Source organism: Podarcis erhardii (assembly GCF_964252035.2).
Source record: "Podarcis erhardii genome assembly, chromosome: 3".
Taxonomy (NCBI): domain Eukaryota; kingdom Metazoa; phylum Chordata; class Lepidosauria; order Squamata; family Lacertidae; genus Podarcis; species Podarcis erhardii.
Window position 1 is genome coordinate 2,670,967 of NC_138507.1, and position 26,125 is coordinate 2,697,091.

General features: G+C 41.7%; 2 protein-coding genes and 1 long non-coding RNA gene across 8 annotated transcripts in view; 1 reads left to right on the forward strand and 2 right to left on the reverse strand.

The window, feature by feature from the left end:
- VPS54 (VPS54 subunit of GARP complex) overlaps positions 1-6,099 on the forward strand; it is a 54,890-nt gene extending 48,791 nt beyond the window's left edge. For 4 of the 5 annotated variants that reach the window (XM_081855482.1, XM_081855481.1, XM_081855483.1 and 1 more), the window contains exons 20-23: positions 680-760; positions 2,027-2,134; positions 4,099-4,193; positions 4,943-6,099. In XM_081855482.1, the coding sequence (XP_081711608.1) occupies positions 680-760; positions 2,027-2,134; positions 4,099-4,193; positions 4,943-5,048 (390 nt within the window). In that variant the 3' untranslated portion in view covers positions 5,049-6,099. The remainder of the gene's footprint in view (positions 1-679; positions 761-2,026; positions 2,135-4,098; positions 4,194-4,942) is intronic. The other variant, XM_081855485.1, reaches the window with a different exon arrangement.
- On the reverse strand, positions 4,373-4,936 carry LOC309338489. The gene is made up of 2 exons (XR_014154930.1): positions 4,806-4,936; positions 4,373-4,730 (listed from the first exon to the last, which is right to left on the reverse strand). It is a non-coding gene; the product is annotated as an uncharacterized lncRNA (long non-coding RNA).
- Positions 6,100-6,179: 80 nt separating the features above from the next.
- UGP2 (UDP-glucose pyrophosphorylase 2) overlaps positions 6,180-26,125 on the reverse strand; it is a 35,266-nt gene continuing 15,320 nt past the window's right edge. For both annotated transcript variants that reach the window (XM_081855596.1, XM_081855595.1), the window contains exons 5-10: positions 21,121-21,254; positions 18,745-19,042; positions 12,922-13,119; positions 11,808-12,050; positions 8,815-8,919; positions 6,180-7,100 (exon numbers count right to left, since the gene is read on the reverse strand). In XM_081855596.1, coding sequence (XP_081711722.1) covers positions 6,993-7,100; positions 8,815-8,919; positions 11,808-12,050; positions 12,922-13,119; positions 18,745-19,042; positions 21,121-21,254 — 1,086 coding nt within the window. In that variant the 3' untranslated portion in view covers positions 6,180-6,992. The remainder of the gene's footprint in view (positions 7,101-8,814; positions 8,920-11,807; positions 12,051-12,921; positions 13,120-18,744; positions 19,043-21,120; positions 21,255-26,125) is intronic.

Consider the following 26,125-nt stretch of genomic DNA (forward strand, 5'->3'; position numbering starts at 1 on the left):
ATACAAGTTAGGGACACAATTCCTTTTTAAAAATTCAGTTGTAATGGGGACACATTTTTCCTGCTGTCTGGTGATAGGCAGTTTTTGGTAATATCATAAATTTTACCTAAAATCCTTTAGTAAAGCTAAAATCCCCTAGGCTACCCCACATTTTCCTCAAATAATTGCTTTGCACAGGTAACTACCACAGAGTTATCAAAAATTTCCTAAGTAGGGGTCTGTGGCTTGGCTTTAGAAAAATAGGGGGTCCTCAGTAATTAGCTAATTGTGAACCACTGATCTAGAAGGATTGAGGAAGACAAAGTCTTGTTTCATTTGCATGGAGATTTGTATAAGATAAGAAACTGTAATGAGCTTGAGAGAGATTTAATTTCTTCCATGCAGAAGGGAAAAAATTGCTTTTCCTCACCTTCATACTGTTGCACAAGTCAGGGAAATCTCTTGACTTTTCCCAAAACTCGCAACTGCCACAGGTGTTGGTAGTGAGGACAAATGTAGACTAAACTAATTGGTCAGCCAGCATTTGTGGGCGCCTTACAAGTAAGTATTACTGATTAAAAATGTAGCAGCAGCGGCAAATGCATTGTAGTCATCTTTGTTTTTCTTCATGCCTTCTGGATAGGCTCTTTAGGACAGACTCTTGCATAAATATAAATAATAAATATTATATTCTTTTCAGGATTATCATGACCACATAGCTGAAATTTCAGCAAAGCTCGTAGCCATAATGGATAGCTTATTTGACAAGCTGCTCTCCAAGGTAAATATTTGTGGATAGAATCATGCTTCTTAACAAAGGTTTAAGTTCTTCAGCTCGTATAGAATACTCAGTGGGTACATGGACAATACTTTCCTTGTTCAGGTGCTTATTGTTTCTTAGCAGTTCAGTATGCTTAGGTATTTTGACTACGTTAGCAAGGTATTTTTCTAATAATTTTCTGGTTTGAAATGTCTTATTTTTAGTATTGTTATTCTTAGCAGAGAATTATAGAGGATACCTCTAAGTTTTATCAGATAATTGCTCCAAGACATCCCTTGTGCAGTATTTTGCTAACTTGTTACATTAGTAGTTCAGTTACAAATAAAAGAATAAATGTCCAGATATGGACCCCAAACTCATAAGGCAAGGTCAGGTGTGCCTCCCTTTATACATGAAGTTTCACATTCTTAAAAAAAGAATCCAGTTCCACTCCAAACCCATACTCTGTGTGTGCAGAGGTGTACATGTGAGCTCCCCGTGCAAACAGCCCCTCCCATTGCATGCTGAGCTATATTGTATGTACATAAAGTAACTATATTGTGCATATCTCTATTGTGCATTGTATTTGCATTTGCAGAAAACTTACATACTGTTCTTTGGGGCAGTTTTTCTTAACAGCTGGGAAATAAGATATTTTATGGTAGTTGTCTGATCAGAATGTTAGCACATTACAAATCATCTGTATAGCAAATCATAGTTGAGGATGAGAAACTGATCCAGTCAGCAGAAAGATTATTACTCCTGATGAGACTAGGGTCTCAGGGTTGGATACATTAATTTAAAATACAATGTTAAAAATAGTTTAAAGCAATCTACTTGTGGTGAACCTGGCTCCAGAATCACAAAAATAGGGTGAAACTCTTAAGAAGATATTTATCAGGTGTCAAAGACCAAGGTAAAGATGCGTGCCTTCAGCATTCACTGAAAACTATATGTTGAAGTTGCCAGACACAGCTTTGAGGAGAGAGTTCTACAAACCAGGGCCTACCGCAGAGAATGCCTTTTCCTGGGCCACCACCCCAAGTTTCTGTGGACAGCAGAACTACCAAGCAGGCATCCCCTGCTGATCTGGACACCTGAGAGGGTCTGTAGGGAAGGGGGTGGTCCTTCAGATATTTGGCGCCTGAATCATTTGAGCTTAAAATGCTAACATAAGCACCTTAGATTGGGCCCAGAAATGAACTGGCAACCCATGAATTTCCAGTGTTTTTTAAAGTAGCAGCCAGAAAACAACTTTAGTGACACATTCCCTGTCTTTGTTAACAGTATGAGGTGAAAGCACCTGTTCCTTCCACCTGCTTCAGGAATATTTGTAAACAGATGGCAAAGATGCATGAAGCAATATACGACCTTCTTCCTGAGGAGCAGACACAGGTGAACCGTTTTGAGTGGTGTGTTTATTTCTCCTGTAGGAGTGTCACGTATGCTCCCAATAGTTGAAGAGGCATCTGCAAATGAAGTCTACACTTGCTGATTACTCATACAAGGAGGATCACATCTCATGTTATTTAAGATCTTGGCTTAAAACGCTATGCATAAATAAATTATTCCTTATTTTATGTAACACATAAATAGTAAATATCCAAAAAATAGAGATCAGTATTGGAATAGCTTTACGTCATTTGAAATATGGCTGCAAGTAAAGCCTTCAGTTATGGAGTCTTTTAATAGCCTTGGGGAAATGGTCCACTAGGTATTTCTGTGTTGTCATGCTGAACCAGGTGGGTTGGTCCCCCCTAGCATTCAAAGGCAGGAATGTCCTCAGCTCTTAGGAACTTGTAACTAACTCGTTCCCAGAAGCGACCTCCTTCTTGTTTTTTTGCCAGGTTAGAGAAGGAAGAAATTGTGGGAGATCTGCAGTCAACCCTAACAGTGCTACTGAGTATAGAGTAGCATCAGTGATGGGAGAGATGTTCTTCTCTCCCTCTTTCTCATGCTGCACACCATGGAGGCAGACACGCCTCAACATAGCTCTCTGCCTTGTGTGTCTGAGGCTCCCTTTGCTGTATTTATCATCCCAAAAACAATTATCTTCATTTCTTAATGTTGCTACATGACTGTGACTTGATTTAAGTAAAGCATTTTTAAACTAACTTCAGAATGGGGTAGAAGGGGACCAGTTGACTCAAGCAGCAGGAATGGAATCAAAAGGTTTAATAGCCCAATTCTATGCTTCTTTAATCTGCTTGATGCCAGATTTAAACTCTGCTACTGGGGCTCTTTATGTGCTAGTCCCGTGTTTTAAAAAACAGGCACCAGCCATTTCCCTATTGTTTGTTAACCCACACACATGGGTCCTCTTACCAATACCCATCAGAAGTTTACAGGATCGACACAAAGATGGAAGAAAGTTCCAGTTGCAAGCAGTGCCCAGTGGTATTGGCTTGCCAGCGACCCAGAGTAGTCTGCTGCCATCTGTGGGAATAGTGACTGAGGTTGCTTCTGGAAATGGGCTAGTTAGAAGTTCCTGAGAGGCAAGTATATTCCTGCTCTCAAGTGCTAGAGGGAGCCAAACCTACCGGGTCTAGTATGGCAGGATGGGAGAAGTAATGGACTCTTTTTATTTAAAACAAGTAACACATACTATTTAATTGCAGATATTGTCTCATTAATTTTACTTGTAAGTTTGTGTGTGCTTGGGCAAGAAGATTCCCATGAATCAGAAAATAAGTAAACCATTTCTTGGTACTTGTTTAAATATTATGTCCCCTACGTGAAAGCTACTGACAACCATATCTCCATGGCCACACCCCAAGTGGGACTGTAGCATCTATAAGTAGCTTCACACCACCACTGTATATTATTAACCTTTGGCACAGTTCATTAATGCAGAGTTGTTATGTGAGATGACATCATGAAAAAATATGCCATACTTAAGCATGGTTCCAGGGGAAAGTATGGAGAACTAGGGGGTTGTTTTTTAAAAAAACAAAAACAAAAATGCCTGGAACCATTATTTATGAAGTGCTCATTATTTTCTGTGCTGGCGGAAGTGCACAGTGGCTCATAAATGCAAAGTTGGGTATGTATGTGAAACTGAGTACAACTCACAACTTAAGTGCATTTAACTTGTACACATATGCTTGGCAATAAAATAAAAATAAGGGGGCAGAAAGGGGTCAGACATATGGGAAAAGACGAGTTTGGCAATCCTACCCACCACTGGACCCACAGTGTGTTCTGACTATACACAATTTTGGCTTTACGCGCTAGCCCCAGAACATAACCTCGGCGTAAGTTGAGTCTTCTGTATTCTTCAGTCACTCCTCAAGAGAACAAAGCCTTTCACCTTCTTACTATATATTCTAAAAAGGAACATCTTCTATATTGTTCTCTAGATGTTGTTTTTAAGAATTAATGCAAGCTACAAACTTCACTTGAAGAGGCAATTGGCCCACTTAAATGTAGTCAATGACGGAGGACCTCAAAATGGGTATGTTACACAAGGTTTTTTATATAGGAGTTCAAGGGTAAGGCTGCTAAATACAGTCTATCTCCTTTAAGCATTTGATTGATACTGCTGAATGGCTCTGCACAGAAAAGGACCTAACACTATGGGAAAGAACACAAGTGTTGAGATCCAGAATACAATAAACATTTTGAGAAAAAGAATTCTAGCAAGAGAATATGGAATTTAATGGATGCATATTTGATGTAGTTATCTTATAGAAGTTATATTATTAAACACAAAACATAGTATTTTATGATTTTGAACATGACAGCTCTTCAGGAATTAAAAACAGTTTTACTACTACCTTACACTAATAGTAGATGGTGATATTTTCTAACTGTATTAACTATACAGGGTGGCCCAAAAGTAGGTATACAGTTGAATCAATGAAATTCATCACAACAGATTATTTGGGTACACATAGATGACACACAACAAAGTTGCAGTTAAATTTCAGGCTGGCAGTTAGAAATAATAGTGGAGTCAGATAAAAGGATTATTGTGAATGATGACGGCAAACTTGAGTCAAGTACAAAGAAAATGGATTCTAAACCTACTTTTGGGCTACCGTGTATTTGTGTTGAAATGCAACACAAATACAGTACAAAGCAAAATAGATCAGGCTTAGCACACAAGACCAAGTGCACAACACTTAGCTGGAAACAAGATCTAAAATTCTTGCCTATAGATCCAGCCCTTTTGTTTCCTCAATGTGTTCATTTCTGTTTCAGATTGGTTACAGCAGATGTAGCTTTTTACACTGGAAATCTCCAAGCTTTGAAAGGGCTTCAAACCCTAGACTTGAACATGGCTGAAATCTGGGAACAGAAGAGGTGATAGTCCAGCAGAGCAGAATTGCCTCTTGGCATGGGATGGTTTCTTCTTTGTAGAAGATGAATTATTGGAACATAGAAGAGGAAGCTCCCTTGTGATGTGGTGAAAACCAACTATGGGAATGACTTTGATAGTTCTTTTGCAAGAAAAGTCATCAGTTCTCTGTGCAATTTCTTCATTCTTTCTGGAACGAGGCTCAGGTTTCTTTGGACCAAATCCAAAAGAATATATAGCTGTAACACAGCTGTAGTTTTCTAGAGAGTGCTCTGTAAATCTTTATATTAAAAAGATGCTTTGCATTTCCTCTAGTGCAATGAAATTCACATGGTGTCTCACCTTTATTTAATGATGGTAGTTTGAAAATTCTTGCTGTTGAATTATAGAAAATGTTTTCAGTATAAAACTTTACTGTTAAATTATTTTTTTACAGATGTTTCTATAAAGTCTTATCTGCATAGATTTGGATTTGTTAGGGTGCATCCTGTTCCAAAGTATTTCTATAAATAATCTTCATACTCCCACCAGAAGATGACATTTTAAATGTTTCCCAGCTCTTGAAAGTAAAGCCCTGCAACTTATTCTGAGTATAAGGGCATGTTAATAAGATAGCTTATCATAGTCAAACTATGGGGGGGGGGGAGGTGTTGTGTTAATTTTTTGAACACTTCTTTTAAGAACCCCTTCCATGGACTTCTAATTTGCCAACTTCCATGTAGTTTATTTACTTCCTTTCCCACCTGCCCACTCTATTTAAAATGTTAAGTGTAGTTCTGACTACACACTCAAGTGCAGCAGGAGATGAGGCATGACTAATTTATGAATACTTTTTCTAATGCTACCTTTCAGGCTGGTACCTGCCTCTCTTAAGTAATGAAGTGCCTGTGTATTTCACCTCACAGCATTTTTACCTAAACCCAGTGAGTGCCTACTCTTGTGATGATTATGTACAATGATAGTCTACCATGTTTGTGTGCCTGTGATTTCTTCAGACAGGCATGCCTATCTGTTAACATTAGCAGAAGTCGTTGTCAATCAAATAAAGTTGTAAAAATGAGCTGTTTAAGAGAGCAACTTCTTTAAGAATAGGATAAGCACAATGCCAGATTTTGTTAACAACAAAAAAGAAAATTCAGACAGGGGGCTTGATGTTATTTATTTCCGTACCTTCCAGATATGGAATTTGTTTCCACATTTGTAACAAGCAAAACATGATTTAATTCTAAGAACATAAAGTACACTGAGGTGGTGATATTTTCCCATATTTAGAAGTACATTTAGGATTTCTTAAGAAGTAATAGCTAAAAAGTAAGAGAAGCTAGAAGATGAGGGGTGACAGTAAAGGAGTAACATTCTAAGGTGTCTCTTCTTTGGGTAAACAGAGAGCAATAACTCCAGCTTTAGAGAAGGATAAAAGTGAGGTAACTGAGCAATGCTATCGTTGCTGTGATGGTACTATAGCTTGAAGGTATTAACTGTAGGAAGGAAGACAATGTTAACAGTTAAGTACTAGACATTTTAAACAGCTTATGTGCCATATTAATAAATCATCTAAGTGTTTTATCATGGGTGCCATTTATGTTTTATAAGGTGGTTGCACTTAATAGTTAACAGCATATTTCACAGCTTTTTCAGTTACAAGCCATTCAAAACTCATTGAACATCAGCATCTTAAAACATCTTACACAAGAGATGTCTGCCTTTTCTTAAGACAAACAATATTGCACTTTAGATTATATTAGCTGAATTATAGATTCATTTAAAGATCTGCATCTTAAATATTCTTTCAGTTAAGAAAGTACAGAAAAATTACTTAGAAATAATACTGTTGGTACAGTGAGTGGATAGCTAAGTATAGAGACCTTCTGTGTACAAATCTAATGCCTATGGGTTCTTCCACTTGTGAAACTAGGAAATATTACCAACATCTCTATTAGTTCACTTATTGGATCAGTGATCAAGGATCCGAAGATTTCCAGAGACTATTTTGTTCTCCAATACAGCTCCTGGTGGGATATCTATCCTGTCACCATGGTTTGCAATGATGATGACAGTTCCCTACATAATAAAAGAAAAAGGGGGGGGGGGAAATCAGATACTTTTTTTTAATTAAGGAAGAGTGTTCTGCTTGGACTTGAACTCTTTAATTAGATTTTCTTAACTCAGCTTTGGGTAACTGTTTTGAATTAATTCTAATACATTTCATACAGTGATTCATGCCAAACTTGTATGGCTGGTATAAAATAAATACATCGTAAATATTTAGCTACAGAAATTTGTAAAACTTAGTTTACATACATTATGCAACTTAGTCATATTTAATAACTCTGCATACAAATAATTTCAGGCCCCATTTCTTTTGAAGACCAGCAAAGCGATACCGAAGGTATTTCTATTTTGTCACTCCAAGCAGCAAATAAGGATAAATTCCACCATATTAATCTGAGATATATCAATCCTTAGAATCCTGTGTGCAGCTCTGGGCACACCTCAAAAAGGTACAGAAAGGCAACTTCCAGTTCAAACCTATCCCTTTTACTGAGAAGTCTCATTAGTCAATGGGACTTTACTTCCCACTATGTGGATATAGGTAGTGTTAACAAAAATCAAAGGCTTGGAGGAATGCCTAAAGTACTTGTGCTTTTTTATTTGAAGAAGACTTTGGGAGATAAAAATTATTAATGACTACAGATCACAAACAGAAACACATAAACAGAGATGTAAAATATGCTAGAACTTAGAAGTTGGCAGCAAGTTCGGGACTGACAAGGAAAGGCTTCAAATATTGCAATTAATTTTTGAAATCAAAACTGATTAAAAGCTCAGTGTTAACTCAGGTCAGTTCACCTGAGGTCAAACTGAGAAGGTATCAAGACTATTAAGCAATGGCAACCTAATGAAATGTCCATGTTTCAAGGCAGTATATGTGACACCTTGCAATTAGCAATCAAAAACTTTTTAAAAACTCAATATTCGGTTCCTGGCATGGGACACTTTTGCCCCTAGCTGTGGTTCCAGTCCAGATAGAAAGCACAGGGCACGCCATCTACAGTGGTACCTCGAGTTACATACGCTTCAGGTTACACACTTCGCTAACCTAGAAATAGTGCTTCAGGTTAAGAACTTGGCTTCAGGATAAGAACAGAAATCGGGCTCCGGCGGCACGGCGGCAGCAGGAGACCCCATTAGCTAAAGTGGTGCTTCAGGTTAAGAACAGTTTCAGGTAAAGTACGGACCTCCAGAACAAATGAAGTACTTAACCTGAGGTACCACTGTACATAGGAAGAAAAGCTTCTGTTACCACCAATGGGAGCTTTTCTTCCAGTGCCAATAGCAGGCATGAGAGACACAATCTGAAATGAGACCACAGCTGGGGCATATGGTCAAAGCCCCCCATGCCAGAGTCCCAATCCAGATCAGGCCACTTTTACAACTTTTAAAAAGCCATCCACACTATTTCTAATTAAATGAGTGGTCCCTGGTTGAGTTTGGCCATTAGAGATGCCACATGTCATTTCTCTTACAGAGATTTATCACTATATTTTCAGATGTAGTGTGATTCTTATTTTGGGTACACACACTGGGAAACAAATGGTTTTCAATAAATTTCTCGAAGGCAAATATATACTTTCTTTCACATATTACATGTTCTACATCCAAGGAAAAGATGAATATTTGTATATTTAATCTTAATGGAGGTTGACAGATCAACAATTTCTACATGTTATCAAAACACAAAGGCAATTTGTATACAGAAAATTGTATGACCTACCTTTAATGCAACATTTTTGCCAAATGTGACATCGCCTGAAACAGTCAGATGATCCAGTTCTAGCATATCTGGTATACTTTCAAACCTCTTCAGGTAATCTTGAACCTTTTCAAAAAGCAGACATTAAAGAATGATGCCCCAGGTCCCCATATATGTGTCGTCATGAAAGATTTGTCTGGGAATTATTTGAAATATAAACAACTACATGGCCTACCTAGAACTATGCTTATTTAGTTGTTTATCATGGAATTTTATAACTTTCTTTTTTTCCTCACCCCTTTAACTAAAGACAATTATTATTTTCCTATAGTTTCATGCAAAATGGAAGTGATTAATGGACAGGGAATTGCAGTCATGGGGGCAGCAGTCATTTTCTAAATTCATCTGGTAGGCATCATTGTTATCCCTCTGGAAATAAAGGTAGGCTACTCATAGCTTTAAGAGATGATTACTTGAAAAAGCTGGGGTTGCAATGTTCACACCCAGGATAGAGCAAATGGGAGCTTGCTCATGCCAATTTCATGGATCAACACACCTGACTTGGATCTGGGTTAACAATGGAAAACTGAACTGAACAAATGAGATTGTGTAAGCATCCACTATCAAATATGCCATTGTCATAGGAGAATATATATAAGAGTTCTGACGACAAAAGCAGTTTAAAAATAATGTGAAAACAAGGCACATCAACCTGCTTCAATTTGCCCTTGAATACCTACCATAGTAGGTTTTCTGGTCAAATGCTGATGTGAAGGAAGTCAAGAATATCACCTGTTGCCCGAGGGATTTTCTAGTAAGGGTCGAGATTTTTCAGTTTCAAGATTTTCAAACAAATCCACAAACCAATTGAACTGTGCCACTTTCATTTAAGTACATCTAGTTCTGCTGAAGTAAACTGAGCCTGGTATTCCCAATTTGAGCTACTCTGCCAGCAACAGTGGTAAAGACATCAGATAACACAGAGCTACTCTACAGCACGCCATCTAGAGAAGGCAGATCTGGCTAAAACAAACCACACAACTTAGATAAAAAGAATGGCTTTTTAAATCAAACCTCTCAATTAGAAAGAGACTTAACACATTTTCTTTGTTTCCTATTATCTAAGATATATAAGCTTCTTTTGGGGTGGGAAACAAAAGACGAACAGGTGAAACCAGTGATGATACACTGGGCAAGGGATTTTAGTTATAATACAGAAATGGAAGCATGGGAAAGGTTATGAAATATGGATTTGAAATTTACAGCATGTTATACATTGAAAGAAAATTATATGAAAATGATGTACAGATAGTACTTAACACCCAGTAAATCAGCAAGAATGTATAAGTCAAAATTAGACACATGCTGGAAATGTAAATAGGAAAAGGGCACATTCTATCATAGATGGTGGTCTTGTAAGATAGCATAAGACTTCTGGGAAATTATTTATAATGAATTGAAAAAAATGTTGAAGGTAACTTCTATTAAAAAACCAGAAGCCTTTCTTTAAGGGATACTAGGGCAGGATATACTGAAAGACCAAGCAAAATGGCTCATGTATGCAACCACAGCCGCTAGGATGCTCTTTGCAGAGAGATGGAAAGAGGACACTGTCCCAACAAAGGAAGAATGGCAAGCGAAGTTAAATAAAGAATGGCAAAATTTACGGGAAGAGTAAGAAATCAAGAAGAAAGAATGGGGGAGATATGTGGATCATCTTAAAAAATATTGTAAACAAGCACATCAGCAGGATTAATTTAAAATCAAGCAATTAAAAGGTGACTTTGGAAGAAATATAGAGAGAAACAAAAGGAATTAAGGAGGAGGAGATGCAGTTTTGAAAATGTTTTTACAAGAAACCAAGGAAGGGGAAGAAGGAAGTCAAAACAGGTAGGTATGTAAATGTAATTGATTATTATTATTGTTAAATTGAAAAATGAAAATAATTTTAAAATAAAATAAAACCATACAGCTTGGTCCACCACTACATGCAAAGATGGTCGATGTTTTACTGCCAAGCTATAAACAATTAAAAGGAGCTATTCTACAAGCTAGTGTGCCTAGCCCTAGGCAAATAATAAGTCTTCTCCTGGCACTAAAAAACCATCCAGTTAGGCATCAGATAAGCATGTATGTGAAGAGGATATGCCACACACAAATGCAAGTCACCATCTGAGATTAAAGGACCTATTGGTAGCAGTGGGCTCACCAGGGGAGATAGAAGGGTTCAAGCAAGCAATGGTAGATACTAGCTGTTCGGGTAGCCATCCACCAAGCCATTTAGTGCTTTAGAAGTAATACCTAACACTTTCAATTGTACCTGAAAACAGACATGCAAAACTGTGCCTATTTAAATACTGATAAGATATACTCTATACAGCTGGTCACAATTAGTAACTTAGCAGCTGTGTTTTGCAATAAATTGGAATTGCTGGGAAATATTCAAAAGGCAGTTCTCTATAAAATAAATACTAGCAACCCATTCTAGAAGCGATCAGAGGATGGATAATTGTCCCGGGCTCTCTCTGGGAGGAATCTCAGCTGTGCTTCATTCTTAGCTGGTGAAAGGCACTGCATGCCACAGACGCCGCTTGGACCTCTAGTGATGATGATGGATCTATCAGGACTCCCAGACTCTAGAATTACTCCTTTTGGGGATTGAAGCCCTATCCAGAAACCATCTTGCTGACCAACCTACCAATGGAATCTGTCTTATTTAGATTGAACTCCAGGTTTCTGTGTCTCATCCAATCCGCTACTGATCCCAAACACTAATTCAGTAAGTCTACTGGTTAACCTGACTCCAGTGAAATAGAGTAGAATTGATTGTCATTAGCATAGTGAAGGCACCTCACTCCAAATTTCCAGTTCATTCAATTTACTCTTAGGGCAGCATTCAGGAACGCAACTAGATTGGCTTCTAGTCAGCCATGTGAAGCAGCTTGATAAAATTGTTTACCCATCATCTGCAATTAACATTTTTCTTGTTCCTCTCATTTAAGAGCTGTGCTTACCTTGGTGAAAGAGCTTCCCAGTTTGACCAGGGGCACAGTAGGGAATTCCCTTTTCTCACTCATTGTTAAAGATCCAGCATTAAGGCTATATAGATTGGACATCACAAGTAGAAGATCAGACGTGGTCTTGACAGGCAGAAATCTGCTACGGGGTACATTTATTCCCAGAGAATTCTCAAAACTTTTAATGGCAGCACCAACAGCAGTCTCCAGCTGAATAACATTTAAGCCACCATCTAATGTCTGGAAGAAAAAGCTTCATCAGTTAAGTAACTGTTCAAGAACGTTAACTAAATTGGTAACAATGATGATGATGATTAAAATTTCTGTTATTTCTTTAAATATCACAGAGTGGTTTACAATATAAAACACAAAAACACATAACACAGCAACAAACAAAAACAATACCCCCCCCCCCAGTTTAAAAGGCCAGGCTGTTTAATTAGCCAAAGTCCTGGGAGAAGCTTTCACCTGGCTCCTAAAGATATATAACTAATAGTCGCTCCATCCAAAAAGTATAAATAAGGGGAGGAAGAGATTCCTAGCACTTCATCCTAATACCTCTTGTTAAGGTTTATTTGGTCCCCTAAGTAGCCTGACGTGAAAGGGAGGACCTTTAAGGACTTGGCTGGTGATAAAAATCATAATCCCTTTTAATTTGTGTACTACCTTTCTATACTGCTAGGCACACAGTGGTTTACAAGCTGAAGGAACAACTAAATATACAACAAAGTTTACACATCTTATAATACAATACAATACAAATAAATCACAATAAAAATATATGTTAGTCCATTTATTTATTTACATTAATTGCCAGTTCTTGAGCCTTAAAACCAAAATCGATACATAATAATTACATTATATTTTCCAATTTAATTTGGATATATTCCTGTAATATCCAAAGCTTTTTATATCCAAAACTTCTGAAGAAGTGATAAAGAGAAGTATAAATACTTTCTGAAATACTTCTCCCATTACTTAATCCAAAAGGATATATTTTGGATCAGGCTTCCAATATTTCCTAAACTTGACACAAAGTTTTCAAGATTGGCATTTTTACCCTCTCTTTTCAATTTTGTCCCTTCAGTTTCTGACCTTTTCAGATTCTTACCTTTGGATTGACAATAATTTCCATATCAATAGCATTCTGTTCCTGTAGCCGTTTAATTGCAGAGAGTGAAATCCATAGGTTGTTTGTGTTGAATATTTTGAATTTTGAAACAGACTTGAATTCATCTACATGTGGTTTTGGCACCTGAGCTATTTCCACTAGTCTCAGTTTGTTTTCATATTGTGTGAGCGTACCACCCTGGAAAAACAGAGCAAATATAAGTGAAATGGAATTTTATGTGGGCACAAGCAAACATTAAAAAAGCAAATTTACCTTGCTAAAACTAACTGTGACCTGTTTGCCTTTGGTTTCTAGCTTAAATTAGACAAGTGATCTTGGCAGCCTTCAGCTAGAATGTTTTCACCAGTTCCTTCTGTTATGTAGTGAAGTTTCACCCTGGGCCAGCAGGGGGATACTGTATATAGTTTTCACTCAGGTCTGTCGATAGTTTTCCCTCAGGTCCGCGTCAGTTATTTTAGGCGGGAACTCTGGGCTGTTGTTGTTACAATGTTGACAGCCGGCTGCCTATAAAAGCAGGCCGGCTGAGCTGTTTGCAGTCAGTTCTATTCCAGCTTACGAAATAAAGAGCTACTTGGAGAAATCGCTGTGTCGTCTGCTATGTCAACCCACAACTTAACACTGGCGACGAGGATGGGATCGATGGACATCAGAGCACAGCCAGATGCGGCCAGCCTCTGAACTGAGCTGAATCACAGAGCGAAATCACTGAGCGAAATCACTGGACAGAACCAATTCAGAGCTGACTGTTCTGGCTAGAGCACTGTGTTCCATCCATCGCCCTTCACGCCGGCATCGGAATCATGGCTTCACTTGTGCCTCTACCGCCGTTTGTGCCAGCCTCTGAATCATGGGATTCCTACCTCGCTCGGTTCGACTGCTACCTCCAAGCCAACGAGCTGACAGCAGTATCAAAGGATCGTAAGCGGGGCCTATTCCTCAGCCTCTGTGGGCCTGAGGTGTTTGAGACGGCCCGAGCATTGGTTGCGCCCGAAGCAGTCCAGGCAACACCATGGGACACGATCCAAGAGAAGCTCCGCAACCACTACGCACCAAAGCCGTCCAAGATTGCTGCCCGCCATGCGTTCTACCACCGGAACCAGGCAGAGGGGGAGTCAATCAACAACTACACCACCGCCCTGCGACAGGCTGCAATGCACTGTGAGTTCCGAGACTTAGACGATGCCCTGATGGATCGAATCGTCTGCGGGGTCCGGGACATCCATCTGCAACGGCGTCTCCTTGCCAAGCCAGACCTCACGCTGCAGAAAGCCATTGAGGAAGCTGTGGCCTCAGAAGCTGCTGAACGCTCCGCCCAGGAGATCCGCAAGTGCAGCAGCCCACGTCTTGCTAGGGAGCCAGTTCCGGTGCATCATGAAGAGGCCAGCAGTGATGAGGCATCCTCCAGTGAAGGCGATGACGTGCACCAGACAAAGCGGGAGCACAGGAAGTTCCAACAGAAGTCCAAGGGCCAACCGGAATGTGCCGGCTGCGGAGGCAACCATTCCCGTGCCAAGTGTCGATTCAGAGACGCCATCTGTAGGAAGTGTTCCAGAAGGGGCCACATCGCTAAGGTCTGCCGATCGGCTCCGTCTGACACCCCCCCTTCATCGACTCGCAAGTCCAAGCCTTCACTCCAGTCTGCCAAGGAAAGTTGTTTCGCTCTCACCAACTGCCGCTGCCCGTCTGGAACCACGATTGGCCAAACCAACTCGCCTACGCGACGCAAGCTGAACGTCACGGTGCTCATTGAAGGAGCTCCATGTGACATGGAGATCGACACCGGGTCTGCCCTGTCCATCGTGTCGTGGAGCACCATCAAAAGACTGGTACCCAGAGTGTCCAAAAGGCAACTCGACTCTCACCGCGTACACCTGAGAGACTACCAGGGAAACGACATTCCCGTGGTAGGCGTTGGCCGGTTCCGGATTGCCTTCAAGGATTTTTCGGGCCTGCTCCGGTTGGTGGTGGTCGAAGGTCAGCGGCCAAGCCTCCTAGGGCTAGACTGGTTTGATGCCCTCGGCCTGGAAGTCACCGGCATCAACTGCATCTCTAACGCAGAGACTGAGGGTCTGGTCAAAGACTTTGCCGAGGTTTTTGACGGCACCTTGGGGCAATATACAGGTACGCCCATCTCCTTTAGCCTTGATCCACAAGTCGCCCCCATCAAGCTAAAGCCACGCCGGGTTCCCTTTGCTCTCAAGGCTAAGGTGGACGAACAACTGGACAAACTGATCGCCCAAGGAGTTTTGGAGCCGGTTGACCACGCCAAGTGGGAAACCCCCATCGTCACGCCTGTCAAGCCAGATGGGTCGGTGAGAATCTGCGCTGACTACAAGTGCACGATCAACAAGGCACTTCAGCAGCACGCTTATCCGGTTCCTGTTGTCCAACACCTGCTGCATTCCCTGGGTGAGGGTAAGGTCTTCGCTAAGCTGGACCTTGCCCAAGCCTATCAACAACTGCCAGTCGATGATGCCACTGCTGAAGCCCAGACGATCGTCACCCACCGGGGGGCATTCCGTTGCCGCCGGTTGCAGTTCGGGGTGAGTGTGGCTCCTGGCATTTTCCAAAGCCTTATGGAGCGTCTCCTGCAAGGGCTTCCGGGCGTGGTACCATATTTTGATGACGTCTTGGTGTCTGCAGACTCACACCAGCAGCTGTTCGAGCGCCTCCGTGCCGTGCTGACCAGGTTCCAAGAGGCCGGGCTCAAGGTAAAGAAGGAGAAGTGCCAGATCGCCGTTCCACAGGTAGAGTTCCTGGGCTATCTTATCGATGCCTCCGGCCTTCACCCGACCACATCCAAGATCCGCGCTATCCAGCAGGCCCCCACCCCAAAGAACAAGACGGAGTTGCAGGCATTCCTGGGGCTGCTGAACTTTTATAACATGTTCCTGCCCCACAAAGCCACAGTGGCTGAGCCTCTTCACCGACTCCTTAGTACAAAGACGCCTTGGGCCTGGGGTCATCGGGAGACGGCGGCCTTCAACGCGGTTAAGGCTCTCCTTTCATCAGACAGTGTGCTGGTACAGTACAGTGAATCCAGGCCGCTGGTCCTTGCCTGCGACGCCTCACCTTTTGGCATCGGTGCTGTCCTTAGTCACCGTTTTCCAGATGGAAGAGAAGCACCGCTCGCCTACTTTTCCAGGACACTATCTCTGACGGAACGGAATTACAGCCAGCTCGACAAGGAGGCATTGGCACTTGTGGCTGGAGTGAAGAGGTTCCATGAATACCTCTATGGCAGGACTTTTGACCTCATCACTGACCACAAGCCACTCCTGGGCCTCCTCGCCAGTGATCGTCCAACTCCACCGGTCCTCTCGCCACGCATGCTGCGATGGACTGTTTTCCTGGCTGCCTACCACTACCGGCTCATCCATCGCCCGGGGAAATCGATGGGCCATGCCGACGCCCTCAGCCGTTGCCCTCTTCCAGCATTTGTGGAAGACCCGGCTCCAGCTTCATCGCTCCTTCTGATTGAGGATCTTCCGGCAGCGCCTGTATCAGCTGCCACTGTGGCCTCCGCGTCTGCCCAGGATCGCACCATCAGCCGGGTGCTCAACTGGGTGTGGAGGGGGTGGCCACAAGGGCCTTTTGCATCGGAGTTCCAGCCCTTTGCAACCAGACAACATGAACTCTCAGCTCATCGCGGCTGTCTGCTGTGGGGAGACCGCGTCGTGATTCCCCAGGGACTCCGTCAGCGCGTCCTGGAGGCTCTGCACGTTGGCCACCCGGGAATTGTCAAAATGAAGGCGTTGGCTCGGTGTTACGTCTGGTGGCCTAATATGGACAATGCCATCACTGCCTGGGTGTCCGCCTGTCAAGCGTGCCAAGAGTCGAGGCCTGCACCACCGGCAGCTAAGGGACACACCTGGGAGACGCCAAAGACACCCTGGTCGAGGGTGCACATTGATCTGGCTGGCCCCTTTCACGGCCGGACCTTTATGGTAGTGGTGGACGCCTATTCCAAATGGCTGGAGGTCGCCCTGATGCCCTCCACCACTACCGAAGCTGTCATCCGGGTGCTGCGAGGCCTGTTTGCAACGCATGGGTGTCCTGATGTCCTTGTCTCTGACAACGGACCACAGTTCACGTCAGGCACGTTTGAGCGGTATCTTTTGGGACGGGGCATCCGCCATGCCCTAACGGCACCCTTTCATCCATCCAGCAACGGGCAAGCGGAAAGAATGGTGCGCTCAGCAAAAGAGGCACTGGCGCGCCTGGACCGGGGAGACTGGCATGAGCGGGTCGCCGAATACTTGTTCGTGCAACACATCACCCCTCATGCGGCCACAGGGAGGAGTCCTGCTGAACTGCTTATGGGCCGCCGCCTCAGGTCACCGCTCGACCGGCTACACCCGGACTTTGCCGTGGCTGAACCACCAGGCTGTGCCAACGCGCCACGGTCATTTGTCCCAGGAAACCAGGTCTTTGCCCGGAACTATGTGGGGGACATTCCTTGGGTGCCAGCCACAGTAGTGGGAGTCACTGGACCTCGCTCGTACCAGGTGGCACTTGAAGACGGACGCTTGTGGCGACGGCACATAGACCAGCTTAGGCGCAGGGTTGGGGACTTGGACACTACCGAGGTGCCCCCAACTGCGCTTGCGGCTCCAGAAGAGACACGTACAGATGGCGAGGCCCCACCTACACCTCCCTCGCAAACTGCCAGCGTGGAGCCGAACCAAGCCGCTTCAGAGGGTCTGCCAGACTTACCACAGACTCAGACCACTCCACTTGCGGAGGCTCCACCCACAGCAGCGGATCCAGGGGAGTTGGTTCCAACGCCATCTAGGGTCGCACCACAGCCTCAGCAAGAACTGTGTGGCCCTCCGGACTTGGCTACCAGTCCCCGGCGGTCTGGCAGAGTTCCCAAGCGCCCAACTTATTTAAAGGACTATGTTGTTGGACAGGTATCACTGTTGGTCTAAGTATGGGAAATGTAACCGATATGCTTTTGTGCCTAATTGAACCATTACGCGTAGTGCTGTATATAAGGAAACCATTACGATTGTAACTAACGCCTTATCTCGGTGGGGAGGGGTGTTATGTAGTGAAGTTTCACCCTGGGCCAGCAGGGGGATACTGTATATAGTTTTCACTCAGGTCTGTCGATAGTTTTCCCTCAGGTCCGCGTCAGTTATTTTAGGCGGGAACTCTGGGCTGTTGTTGTTACAATGTTGACAGCCGGCTGCCTATAAAAGCAGGCCGGCTGAGCTGTTTGCAGTCAGTTCTATTCCAGCTTACGAAATAAAGAGCTACTTGGAGAAATCGCTGTGTCGTCTGCTATGTCAACCCACAACTTAACACCTTCCATGCCACCTATTACACAGTTGGACATACCAAGAGTTTTCTACTTGTTTATTAAAACAGCCATTTAATAGTGGTTTTTCTATTGTGACTTTGTTGACAGAAAGATGGTTCAGTGAAGTTATAGTTTAAGGTAACCTATAACTTAAAGTATAAATAATGGATCTTGTTTTTGCTTGCATTTTAATTGTTTTGAAATTGTTAGTGTCTTTACACAGCCAAAGGAGACAAATTCTAAAAAGAAATTAAAATACGTAGGTGATAAATAGAAAAAAGTTAGAGTCTATCCCCCGTTAGAATACTACTTGCTTTCATTCTGCAGCACACTACAAATCTTGGGATCAGATTCAGGATTTCATCGGCTAGTGGGGAAGTAACACTTCTATGGGTCCAGTTTGTTGTATCAATTATTACATTTTCCAATCATTTCAGTCCTTGGTATGTGACTTACAATGACAGAGACAAAGTTCTGAAATAAGTATTTGTATTTACCTTAACATCTGCCCTCGTTTTATTGGTGACCTCCATGACAAATTCACACCGTTTTCCATTTGGTGAATTCATGAGGTGGTTAAGGATGTAGAGATCAACAGTGGCACCAAGGTTATCTATGTTGGACACAAAAATATACTCCTTTCCCTCACCAATAAAATTATCTAGCAATCCAGAATTATAGAAACTTGCATAGATGTCCCCATGGCCTGGGGGATACCATGCCTCTGTATTCTCTCCTGAATAGGACACATCTTTTGCTACTGGTAGTAAAGACTCTTTATTAATCCGTGGATACCTGTAAAAGAAAATACCCTTTAAGACACCAACATGGGCTGGAGAGCAGTTGAAGTATGGAAGGGAGATAATGGACAGTTTTACAAAATATTTATGACCTACAAGGGAACTTGGGGTAGCAGAGGATAGAGGGGCCACTGCCAGCTCAGCCACTTTGCAGCAGCCACTATATCAGGCTACAGAAAGAAGGAATGTAGTGTAATTGCGTGCGCGCGCGCGCACACACACGCGCGCACACACACACACAGTGGAACCTCAGTTTTCAAACGTAATCCGTTCTAGAAGTCCATTCGACTTCCGAAACATTCAAAAACCGAGGATCAAAGGGCTGTCAGCAAGTTCAATGTGGAAAATTGAGAAATGCGCCTTGGATGTTGTTCGACTTCCAAGGCACATTCAAAAACAGAAGCATTCACTTGTGGGTTTTTTGCGTTCAGCTTCTGAAACATTCGGCAAACTGTCTTCAGAGGTAGCCCTATTTATAACGCATCACAATAACCTACCCTGAGGTTACCAGAGCATAGACAACCGTAGTTAGGCTATCCCTGTCCAGACAGGGCCGTAGCTGGGCCACCAGCAGAAGCTGACTGAAGGCACTCTACGCCACTGAGAACACTTGAGCCCCAAGTGACAGCAAAGAATCCAGGAGTACCCCCAAGCTATGAACCTGCTCCTTCAGAGGATTGTCTAGGGAACTACCCACTAACAGGGTCTCAGTCTTATCTGGATTGAGCTTCAGTTTGTTGGCTCTCATCCAGTCCATTATCAAGGCAAGACACCAGTCCAGCACTTCCATTGCCTCACATGCAGATGTAAAGGAGAAGTAGAGCTGAGTGTCATCAGCATATTGCTGACAACATACTCCCAACTTCTGGATAACCCCACCCAGCGATTTCATGTAGATGTTGAACAGCACAGGGGATAGGATTGAGCCCTGCAGAACTCCACATGGCTGAAAAGCACTCCCCAAGTGACACCCTCTGGGAACAACAATCCAAGTAGAACTGGAACCACCAGAAACCACCCACCTCTTACTCAGACAGTTGCTCCAGAAGGGTACCATAGTCGATGGTATCAAAAGCCACTGAGAGGTTGAGGAGAATTAACAGGGACACATTTCCTCTGTCTCTCTCCCGCCAGAGGTCATCATACAGGGCGACCAAAGCGGTTTCTGTGCCAAAACGGGGTCTAAACCCCAATTCTGTCAGCACAGCTGTAGACATACATACATAATTTCATTTGTATGCTGCCTTTAAACCATGCTCAACGCAGCTTACAATATGCAGGAAAAAATAATTACAAACATAACAAAAGTAGGAATAAACAATAAATAAAAAACACACAACCAAATTAAAACAATTTCCACATGAACATATAAAATTAATATACAAAATTAATACCCCCCACCAACAAAAACCCCTAAAAAACAAAAGCCCCAAATACTCCTTTTGCTCCTCCTCTCATCTAATTCTTTCACCCCAGCTGGTCATTAGAAGAACTTTTAACCAAGAAGTTGTATCTGAGTTAGCTTATTTCCTCTTCTCTTCCAATTCTTTTTTCTTTTATTTTTGCACTTTTAGATTGCAAGCCTAATGGCTGAGATATGTTTGTAGTGACCTATAAGCTGTTCTGAAAGCTTTTTCTTTCTTTCTTTTTTCTTGCTGAAGAGTGGGTTTTTAAATTAAATTAACTCCAAACATCAGCTACAACTTAGTTATACTACATGTGGCTATGACTTTCTGCTCACAGAAAAAGTGTGTATTTCTGAATTTGATGCCCTTTAATCTCAAAGGACAATTTAAAATCAACATATGGGGGGGGGGGCAAGGGCTGCTTAAAAATGCCTCTAACACTGTAGAGGGATGGTCAAGCTACATAGTGAAAAGTGATGCCAGTTCCCACAACATTGCAAGAATACAGGGGAAGAGGTAAGGGAAGAGAATGACCTCAAGCAGTTGTTTCAAATTGCCCAAATGGAAGTAAATTGGGAGGGGTTAAGATATAATGGATATACAGAATATGCCTTTCCTGCATCTAATCATGTAGCTTTTATGACCTAAAACCAAGTGCTGTCAATACCTGCTTTGATTGAAAGTGTATATTTTCACACGGCTGTGGCTGTACTTTTGCAAGATTTTTTTTGTGTCTTCATCAGTATTGAATGAGTTCATTAGAACCAGAGGAACATCTGTATTGTAGGTTTTATTTAGATGCTGTAAAGAAATAAAAACATTTAGAAAGGACTACTGGATTATTATATTAATTTTGCCATCTTAAAATAACTCTCTGTATCATCCTTTACTCAAGGACCATGATCAAAGAATACATTCTTAGTTCCAATGGACAGAAATCAGAAGAAATTAGCAGAATAGATTCCTACTGAACTGCTTAAAACACACACACACACGCACTCGCGCACACACACACACACACACACACAATGCCGCCGTCACCACCCAAGAGAATAACTATAGGGAAAACTGTGACACATAACAGCCACAGTTTGCTGCCCAGCTTGAGACAGAGAAATAAATACCTTTCAAAGGAAACTGAAATATCCACCTTTTAAATCTTATTTTCAATAAATGTAAAGTCTCCCCAGCTTTCCATGCAAATGGTAGAAATAAAAACAAAGTTTCTGCAGGAGCTTATAAAATGCTTAATTTAATTAATTTAATTTAATTGAGAATGTTGTAACTCTAACCAGCTAAATACTTTCACATCAATCCACCGCCACACACAATTTCAATACAGCTGAAATCAATCTAAAAAGCAGTTATGTGTCACACAGTTTCATTATTTACATAAGCAGTAAAGTAGATATAATAGTTATAGCACATGGGAAGGTATAGCCATTGCTATTTTTCTAGAAAAAGAGATGCTGAAACTCACCATAAATGCCTCCCTTCTGCTCTTATAATGGCAATGGCGCCCAACTGAGAGGTACTGAGTTCCCTTGACTTCCAGCCCTAGTCCCCTCCTCCATGAATACTAGAAATTAATTTAATAAGGGCCACCTGGCACAGACCGTATCATCTTTTCAGCCTCAATTTAAGAGTCTTCTTCCAGGCATTTGGTAGTATTTGATGGGCTGCTTATTAATTTTTGCTAGGCATCTGTCTAACTAGTAACTATGTCAATATTTTAGTGTGATTTCAGTATTATATTGTTATGGGGGGGTTTAGACTGTTTCTGAGCACAATCCAAAGGTCTGGTTATTATCTATCTTAGGGCCAGGCTATCTGAAATACTGTATTCCCTCATACAAATCTGTCCAGGTTTTGAGATCTTGGAGGGAGGCCCTTCTAATGGTCCCAGCACCCGCACAGGCATGCTTGGTGGGCACACAGGAGAGGTCCTTTTCAGTGGCTGCTCCCAGACTCTGGAACTGCCTCCCTGGAGAAGCTAGATTGGCTCCCTCATGGTTGGCCTTCTGCTGGCAGGTGAAGACTGCTTTGAGGAACTGACAGTTTTTGTTGAACAGGCTGGTGCCATGATGTTTTTATTGTAATTACTGGTATAGTTTTAGTTTCAGTAGATTTTATATGTGTTTATTGTTTTACTTCTATCCATGTTTAACGGGTTTTTTTATGAGCTTTTTCTATGTTTTTAGCAGTTCTTATTTTTATATGCCTTGAGTCCCCATAGGAAAAAAAGGCACGGTATGTTCAGTTTGGGCCACAACTCAGTGACAGAACCTCTGCTATGCATGCAGAAGGTGCCAGGTTCAAGTTCCAATATCTCCAGGTAGGACTAGGAGAGTCGCTTATCTGAAACCCAGTCAATGTAGACAATATTGAATGAGATGGACCAATGGTCTGACGTGGTAAAAAGCAGTTTTATATGTTTCTAGTTTTTTATTGCTGCTCCAAAGACTGAGATTGCTTCATTTTTTTTAGGACTTGCATTTTGTATTTTAGTCAACTCTAAGAGCTTTGTTAAAGGGCAAGTTATAAATATTTGAAATACAGTGGTACCTCGGGATGCGAACGGGATCTGTTCCGGAGCCGTTTGCATCCTGAACAGAACGTAAGACGCGACAGCGCATGTGCGCGGTTCGCCACTTCCGCGCATGATGTCATTTTGACCGTCTGCGCATGCGCAAGTGGCGAAACCCAGAAGTAATGCACTCCATTACTTCCAGGTTGCCACGGAGCGCAACCCAAAAGCGCTCAACCTGAAGCATATTTATCCTGAGGTATGACTGTAATGAGATCAGGTTTCTGCTTAGGCCAGCACACCAGACCGTATCATGCTGGTTCTTTATAATCTTCAATGACTTTAGACTAAAAAAAGCCCTAGAATCAAAGATTTCTCAGGAATCACCTCCTCTAATGTGAATGAGCCCAACAACTTCAATCTACTTCTGAGGACCTTCTCAGTCAGCTACTATCTATTTTGCTCTGAATTAGATCCCCATTGGACACTTCACTGACCCTCCCTGCTGCCCTCCTCAAATGTTTCACTGTAACTACTCAGAAACATATTGTAATTGCAATGAAGAATGGAATCTCAATTTCACTGTCTTTTAATTAATGTTGCTGTTTTTACAGAACTGCTTAATTTTACACCTTTTGGGTAAGTAGTTTTAGGCATGAGAAGTTATGATGATTGGGTTTCTTAAAAACAAAGCAAGTAAAAGACACCCGGAAGGTCACATACTACGAAAAGGACATGATAGCACCCACACTATCTCCTGCATTTCTGCCATTCTACTATGCCTTCTCAATTAATCTTTCTCCCTCCTCTATGTGACATCCTTTTATATATTTGAACATGGCTATCATATCACCCCTTAACCTCCTCTTCTCCAGGCTAAACATGCCCAGCTCCCTTAGCCGCTCCTCATAAGGCATTGTTTCCAGGCCTTTGACCATTTTGGTTGCCCTCCTCTGGACACGTTCCAGTTTGTCCGTGTCCTTCTTGAACTGTGGTGCCCAGAACTGGACACAGTACTCCAGGTGAGGTCTGACCAGAGCAGAATACAGTGGCACTATTACTTCCCTTGATCTAGATGCTATACTCCTATTGATGCAGCCCAGAATTGCATTGGCTTTTTTAGCTGCCGCGTCATGAAACTTGTTTAAACAAAATAAAAAAAAATTTCCCTTCCAGTAGCACTTTAAAGACCGACTAAGTTAGTTCTTGGTATGAGCTTTCGTGTGCATGCACACTTCTTCAAAATAATTTTTTTTTAAATTTTGTTTTGACTATGGCAGACCAACACGGCTACCTATCTGTAAATGAAACTTGTTTGTCACAAAAAACTTGCAGTTTCATTTACAGTGGCCACCAAGTACAACAGCTGCGCTCTTTGATATTATCTTATTGAAAATATGCTTCGTTTCCTTTGTGCTAACATCAAGTGTCCCACCTATTTCTGAACATGTTCCAAGTCTGAAATTAACAGAGAACAGAGTACATATAGAGTCAACAGCAAAACATCTCAAATGCCTTTTGAAAAAATGCATCTGCTAAGTGATGAATAATGGCAGGAGAATATCTCTACTCCAAAAGTTTTTTTAGACTAATGTCATACATGACATAATCAATACAAACCCAAAACCTCATCATGATATGAAATCCTTCATAAAGATAAAAACAAACTCTTGGGTTAAAAATATGAATGAGAGTAAAAACAAATTACAATATGTATCTGGTTTAAAGACTGAAAAAAGGTAAAGTATTTAGGTGTATGATTAACAGCAAATAATATAAATTTGTATAAAGATAATTATTTAAAAACCTGGGAAGATATTAAAATCCTTTTTTCAAATTTGGAATAGAATTAATCTTTCACTATTAAGAAGACTGTCGACTATAAATATGAATGTATTACCAAGAATGCTATTGCTGTTTCAGTCAATTCTGGTGATTGGCAAGACAGATTGAAACACATATTTTTGAATATATTTGGCAAGGGGAAAAAAACCTATAATAAAATATAAAATATTGATAGATGCAAAAGAAAGAGGCTTTCCCTGCCAGATATGAGACATCCTGTCTTTGTTGACTGAAGGAATGGATGACATTAGAGAATTCACATATTCTAGACTTAGGTCATGACAATATTTCTGGTTGGCACGCTTATTTATGGTATGAAGAGGTGAAAGTTCATAATGGATTTACAAATCATATAATTAGGAAAAATGTGTATAGAGTATGGGAAAAATATGTATAGAGTATGGGAAAAATATAATAATTTATTAGAGTTAAAACACCACTTTGACTCTTACTGCTGGAAGCTATAGAGGTAAAGAAAAAAAATATGATAGAAGGGTGGACAACTTATAGATCCAGTCGTGGTCAACTCTGGGGTTGCGGTGCTCATCTCGCTTTATTGGCCAAGGGAGCCGGCGTACAGCTTCCGGGACATGTGGCCAGCATGACTAAGCTGCTTCTGGCAAACCAGAGCAGCACACGGAAACACCGTTTACCTTCCCGCCGGAGTGGTACCTATTTATCTACTTGCACTTGGACGTGCTTTCAAACTGCTAGGTTGGCAGGAGCAGGGACCGAGCAACGGGAGCTAACCCCGTCACGGGGATTCGAACCGCTGACCTTCTGATCAGCAAGTCCTAGGCTCTGTAGTTTAAATGTAAAGAGAAAGAAGATTCTTTTTATCATTTGTGGTGGTTTTGTAGTAAGGTTAAGGCTTACTGAGAAATGATATATAATGAAATGAAAAGGGTGTTTAAAATAACGTTCGTAAAAAAACCAGAAGCTTTTCTCTTGGGAATAATAGGGACGGAACTATCTAAATTGTATAGAAACTTATTCATGTAGGCGACTACAGTGGCAAGAATGTTACTTGCCCTAAAATGGAAAGAAGCAGAAGTCCCAGCAAAGGAAGAATAAATACAGAAACTTATGGAATATGCAGAAATGGCGAAACTTACGAGAAAAATAAGAAATCAAGATAAGAAACTTTTTATAAAAGAATGGAAATGGTTTGTTGAATATTTACAGATAAATTGTAAACAGATAAGAACATTGACAGGATTATTGTAATAACCTGCAGTTTCAAAAGAGTATATATTTAAAGAAGATGAATAAATGAGCAAATTAAGTTAATTAGGATATG